This window comes from Mytilus edulis, chromosome 12 (assembly GCF_963676685.1).
Source record: "Mytilus edulis chromosome 12, xbMytEdul2.2, whole genome shotgun sequence".
In the NCBI taxonomy this organism is placed as follows: Eukaryota; Metazoa; Mollusca; class Bivalvia; order Mytilida; family Mytilidae; genus Mytilus; species Mytilus edulis.
The window spans coordinates 23,614,369-23,621,286 of record NC_092355.1 but is presented as its reverse complement, the minus strand read 5'-3'; the positions used below and the strand labels follow the sequence as shown (position 1 = coordinate 23,621,286).

The window sequence follows — 6,918 nt, the reverse complement described above, 5'->3', positions numbered from 1 at the left end:
TCATTGTGTTATTGTTCTATATTTGTCCCTATTATGTCCGTTTGCTTTGCTCACACATCGTTGTCCATATGATTGGTTTTTACGCGACTACTTACATACAAGTGAGAGGTTTAACATACTTTAAAACCAGATTTTATCCATCATTTTCTATATAACATACAACGCCTGTACCAAGTCAAGAATATGACAGTTGTTATCCATTCGTATGACGTGTTTGAGCTTTTGAGTTTGCCATTTGATGAGGGTCTTTTCGTTTAAAATTTTCCTCGAAGTTCGTATTTTTTGTTATTTCAATGTTACACTTTTTACGTTTTATCTCAACCTTAAAATTGAGCTATCCAGCATACACAAAATTACTCTCCTGATATATGTGAGAATAGAATAGAAATTTGCTTCTGGATTAATGTTAACTGTAAAACTTCAATTAAATATTAATCATAAATCCAACATGCAAACATCTGAAATCATTGAATAATCGATAATCTTTTTGGTATATTGTAATGGGAAATTGACATAAGGAATACAAATAAATAAAGGATGGCGACTAGACTTTCATTTACCTGTAAATGATTCAAAATCTATATCTAATTTATTAGATTATGTAATAGCAGATGTCATGTATAAATATAATAACATTATAGTCTTGATATCTATACAAATGATTTCTCTGTAACATTACGATTTTATAAATCACTGAAACCGGTATTATTCTATGGATAGAGAAATAAAAAGTATTTGACCGCAATTTTATTAGTGCAAACAATAATACAACTGCACATATCAAATGATAAATTGTGAAGCAATACTATTTTAACAAACTATTTAACATGTAATTATTGATATGCAATAACTATTAACAATGTGATACAAAGACAAATCAGGTTCTTATTCATTAGTGTTCTATGTTGTGTATTTTTGTACTATCGTTTGTCTGTTGGTGTTTTTAAGCAATGGCGTTGTAAATTATTTTTGACTTAAGAGTTTGAATGTCAAATTGATATGTTTCGTCTATTTTCACAAATATGGAGGCGATCAATTGAAAGTTTTTTCTTCTTCCTCTCGACACGGTGTCTATCTCAGTGTGCACTTCTATAATTTTGGATTTTTTTTTTAGATTTCTTATTGGAGGCCAGTTTGTGTTGGTTTTGTACCATGATCGATCGTTATAAGGCCGAATGTGAAATATATCTATTATTTCTCCTAGTTACTGAATGTCACATGTGTTTAAAAAAAGGATAAAACATAAACTTAATTATCCGTTTTATAATTGAAGTTTATGTATTGGTAGAACGTTGTTTCATAAATGAAACGATGAAAGAACGGCTAATATTAGCAGCTTCAAAGCATTAATAATTTCTCGGTATCTTCAGTTTGAGAAAAAACAATTAGCTTTTTGAGTCACTTTTAATTCAAATTAAGACGTAACACATATAATGGTGTCTGAAAATGTACCGCAACCGCATTAAAGAAGCTAAAAACAAAAAAGTTGGAATATACATGTAGGACTCAAATCTATGGTGGGTTCTAAATCTATGGCAGATTCCTAATTTATGGCAAATGTGACGTCATGGCATCCCAAATCTATGGCAGATTTTTTACAATCCTAATCTATGGCAAGTTTTGTAATTTCCTAATCTTTGGCGGATTTATGTTCACGGTTTCCAAATCTATTGCAAATGGAAAATAATGTAGTACCTATACGACCAATGATTTGTCATAAATAAGTGGACATGTACAACAACGGGAGCATATCTATAAACATTTGTGAAATAAACATTCCATAGTGGTCAACCGAATCGTAATGGTAAAAATAAAACGTAAATGACGAATTCATATACCTTAATACAGACTTCAAGATTGAAATGATGTGCCCCTTAAAAATAAACATTTTCTAATCTTTGCATGGTACCTGTTTAACCCATTCATTAAACCAACTAGTCTAGTAAGTCCCTTAACAAACAAGAAGTTTTTCTTTTATAAAACAGAAATGATAAATAAAAGTGAAATGAAACAGTTTCAAAAGTACATGTAATATTTATTTCTTCGTTAATGCATCATTTTTTTTAATTTAATGACGTTTTAAATCAAATTAATATCCGGATTTTTATCTTTCACTTTATAAACTTTGCCAGCCGTAGACAGTAAAATGTTTTCTATAACTCCTTTCTTTAAAAATTCGATGAAAAAAGCGGTGCCGTTGTTCATCGCGGGCTTTGGCCGGTATAGCACATTTCGCCTGCCTTCAAGATACTAGTAACAGGTCACATCTTCCTTGAGACTATCCGCAAATTTTTTTGTCGAGGGAAATGCCTATATCTGGAATGGTGTTCAAATCTATGGGTTCCGCCAACGTTTGCAAGGGCGACGATGTAATATGGCGTTATTCAATTGTGACGCATTTAAAAAATTTGCCATAGATTTGGGGAAAACAAAAATCTACCATAGATTTGAGTTGTTTGGCGTTTGTAACGTCACATTTGCCATAGATTAGGAATCTGCCATAGATTTAGAACCCGCCATAGATTTGAGTCCTAAATACATACTTTCGACATAATCTCGAGGGGCCATTATTAGTCAAAACAATTATGACATCATAAAAAGCTAATTGTTTTTTCTCAAGATACAGAAAAATGAAGACACATTGGAACAGTATCTGACTTTTTTATATTAAAGATTAGAAAAGAAAACTTAAATTGGTGAGGTAAGCTATCAATAATGCTGTCGATAATACACATTTTTAATATTTCATATTTGTTTTCTAGTACAATTTCTGTTTAAATTTTCACACAATATAATGACAAGTATTATTCACCCAAACAAATAACGTGCATAGTTTTGGTGAATGAAACGGAAAGAAGAATCTTACTCGATGTCAAATGCACACAAATTATTTATAACGACCAGTACATAGGCTCTGATATTATAAGCGAGTACACAACAAAGGAAAAATGTAAAACATCCCGACAATTTAGCTTATTTAGATAACGACCATGCATGAAAAAAAAATCCTTTTATCGGTGATTAAAATTATTTATTTGAAAATTAACCTTTTAATCATATACATCTTTCGTCAATGCTATGCTGCCTTTTTCGAATTGCAATTGTCATATTTGTGTCAAACAAAGTATAATATTGAGCACAATTTGTATTTCCTCTAGAGTAGTTTGGATTTCTCGATTTCAAAAGATTGTAATTATAGTCTTTGTCTTGTTTCGTTGTACCTTCATCGACTCCCTGTTTTCCAGGTAACGTGACCTGATGTACAGCAAGTGACGTCATAGTTATATCAACCACGTGACCAGGTTCACGATTCACTGCCTCCGAAACAAGGAACGAATCTACGTATGGTCTCCCAATTACCAGGTCTGGGAATTCATGAAATGGATAGGATTTTTTAATAATGAAGTAGTCGATTCCATAAGGTGTATGAATAGAACCTCTTTTATACGCTGTATATTTCAGAGCTTCGTGATCAATTGCTTCTACGGTTTTAACATCCCGCACGTCAATTCGTCTGCCGATTAGCAACAGGTCGTCTGCTTTACTTAAATTTGATTTCAAGATGACCTTTAAAGTTTCTAGAAGGTCGTTTGTAAAGAGGTTGTCGCCGTTAGCGTAAGCATAAAATATTGAATCCTCAGCCTCAAAAGTTGAGTAAAACATATCTATTAACACCGGTACCTTTGTTGTACTAGCAACTTTAGTTACTGGAAGAACCTTCCAACCCATCGATTTCACTCTTAAAGTCAAATCAGTCTCATTTGTGAATAGAATTCTTGCGACATTTTCTTGTAGCAGATTCCAGTTTTTAACTGTATTATTTCGACAGACATATTTTGTATTGTCCGACACCCAAGTTGTAAAAATAGTTAGAAGAGGTCTGGTCTTTGTAATAAGTTGTATATCTAGCTGTTGTTGAAATGTCGTTCTTAATGATTTGAATAAATCAAGTCCTCGTACTTCATAAATTTGAAGATGACTGTTCATCTTTTCATAGACAAGAAAAAAGCAGGCAATTCCAACAACAATAAACAACTTGATTATTCTGGTCTGTTTTGGAATTATAGACATGACTGTTTACAAGCTGAAAACAGAAAAGGTGATTTCTATTCATGAAACTCATCAATGATACCAGGATTAATTTTTTATTTTATTTTGGAATTCACATTTACGACGACATTTTTACAACAGAAAACGGAATATATTCGTAGCGCTTGTAATATAGAAATCCCGCTATTACACACAGGGTTAGTTGACGACTAACTGGACAAACGACATCATTTTTCGTTTTTTGAAAATAATGCATCATTGGTAATATTTTAGCATAGCATACTACAAAACGTTGTAATTTGTTAATCATATAAAACAACGTCATGACAATGAAAATGCAACAAATAACGTGACGTTATTTTGTTTTTTGACAGATGTATTGGTTGTTGATAATTATGAAGTCAATTAGGTTCTGAAACGGGAAATTGAAGCTAACTGTTAAAGTTTAATAAGATTAAGGATGTTTGCTCCTCTATTTTTTGAATTTTTGCCAGATTTTTCGAATCCTCTGATTTTATCCATGTATTAACATTACAAAAATTTACCCACTAACCCCTACTTTTCTTTTCATATCTTTATTACATATTGTTTAAAATGCCATATTTCAAAATCTTATGAAATCCTTGTTATTTTTTCATATTTTTTTCTAACAAAAAAGGTGCCAATGTTAAGTGAAAGAAAAATCTAGAGAGAATTATTTCCCTCCAAATTTTCAATGGCTTATATCTCAAAAACAAGCACACGGACCCTCTATTTTTTTCTGCTTTTTTAGTTTCTTTATTTATATACTATCAATTTATAACAGTCTTTTAAAAAGCTTGTTATTTTTAAACAGAGTAGCGAACATCCTTAAGAGGCATTGTACATTTTTTTGTGCTCATATAAAACTGATTAATTTTTACGAAATACTAAAATGATTTCGATTGCTTCATGTGAGTGAAAAATATTAAGGAAAATCGCAATAAAATTAATAAATAAGTAAATATAAACATGAGAAGTTTTAAGTTTCTTCAACTTACCTGGTGAACATTGAGATAAATGGCATGTATTACAAGGGATAATAATCTTCTGATTGCCATATGTTGCTATAAAGAAAAATATATTTGATTAAATTTTTTTTTTCACAATTCAAGTCAATTATGTCCTATAGGCTGCACTTAGATATATTGAATCAATAATGAATTAACTTTTGAACTTATATTTTACTTATGTGTTTGTAATGATAGTACTACAGTGCAAAAGAAATGACAAACAAGCTGCTAATGGTTTAACCCGGATTATTAAGTCCTCTCCGTAGTGTTTTTTTTTTTATATGTATGCAAGGTTCATGTGGTCATCGTAAGAAAGCGGAATTCAACGACTGAATTATTCAAGCATCTGATTATTTTATCCGTAGAATGACTAATATCTAATATAAATATGTCATAAAGCGTTCTGCTAAAATGAGCCAAATGTCTTTTATGTATATAAAACTTTAAAAAGTTCCTGCTATAATTATCTCAAAGACGGATTAATAATACTTTAATCTTTATCAGAAAGGTCAGGACGGCATCAGACCTAAAACCATAACCATAACTGACCTTATTATAGCATACAAAAGTATACATTTAAACTGTATCCATACACAAGAATTAGTGTCTTACTGATTAACCTGTTACCGTCGAGGTGGTTTCCATTACAACAAATCGGTACTTTGGAAAATTGGCATTTTAATATAGTGTGGTCAAATATGTTTATATAAATAGAAGATGTGGTTTGATAGGCAATAACACAACTCTCCAGAAGAGACCAATGCATAGATATTAACAACTGTAGGATACAGTACGGTCTTCAACAATGAGTAAAAACAATACCGCAAAGTCAGCTTTAAAAGGCCCCGAAATGATAAATGTAAAACAATTCAAATGAGAAAACTAACGGCCTAATTTATGTACACAAAATTGGAATCGAAAAACATATATGTAACACATCAAAAAATGACAACCACTGAATGACAGGTTCCTGGCTTGGGACAGGCACATTCATACAGAATGTGGCGGGGCTAAACATGTTAGCGGGATCCAAACCCTTCCATAACCTTGGATAGTGGTGTAACAGTACAACATAAGAACGAACTATGAAAATTAGTTGAAAACGGCTTAACTGATCAGATGGATACCAATAGAAATATTACACAGAGTGGACGTGGCCAGGTACTTGTATATCCCAACAACAAAAAGACACTAAGTACAGATCTGAGAGTACGCGCAGTTACTGACAGCTATACATAGCTAGTTCAAAGTTACTAACAACTAATAAAAAAAAATCATGCATCTAAGACTTATAGTCTGGCTCAAGCTGTGCTGTCCATGAACAAGTCATGATAATTTTTTTGTTTGTACAAACACTTGTCATATTTGTTCTAAACAGTGATTTTCTTAAAGAAAATAAAATAACAACACGATTCACACTCCTCGTGCAATTCTGAAACTGTCTAGATGTGTGTACGTAGCATTTCCAATGTCTCTTTGGGAATTTAACATTGCAATGATCGCCTATTTTTTCCGTAAGTTTTGTTTGGGAGAATGTATTTACGTAATCAAATATAAAAAAAAGAAGATATGCCATGATTGCCGATGAGACAACTCTTTACAAGAGACCAAGTGACACCGCAATTAACATATAGAAATCAACATACGGCCTTCAACACTAAGCAAAGCCCATACCGCAAATAAAGTGTGATAATTGGCAACACAACTTTAAAGCAGAGGGTCATTGTGTTGTTTGACTTGCAGTATTTTATATACAAGCCGCATACTCCAAATACAATAAAATTGAGAATGAAAATGGGAAAGTGTGATAGAGACAACAACCCAACAACCAATGTAT

General features: G+C 31.9%; 1 protein-coding gene across 1 annotated transcript; it reads right to left on the bottom strand.

Moving 5' to 3' along the window:
* Nucleotides 1-766: 766 nt before the first annotated feature.
* LOC139498077 (uncharacterized) lies at nucleotides 767-4,104 on the bottom strand. The gene has a single exon (XM_071286398.1). It carries the CDS (start codon nucleotides 4,069-4,071, stop codon nucleotides 3,055-3,057), a length of 1,017 nt encoding a protein of 338 aa, XP_071142499.1. The 5' UTR covers nucleotides 4,072-4,104; the 3' UTR covers nucleotides 767-3,054.
* Nucleotides 4,105-6,918: the final 2,814 nt, after the last annotated feature.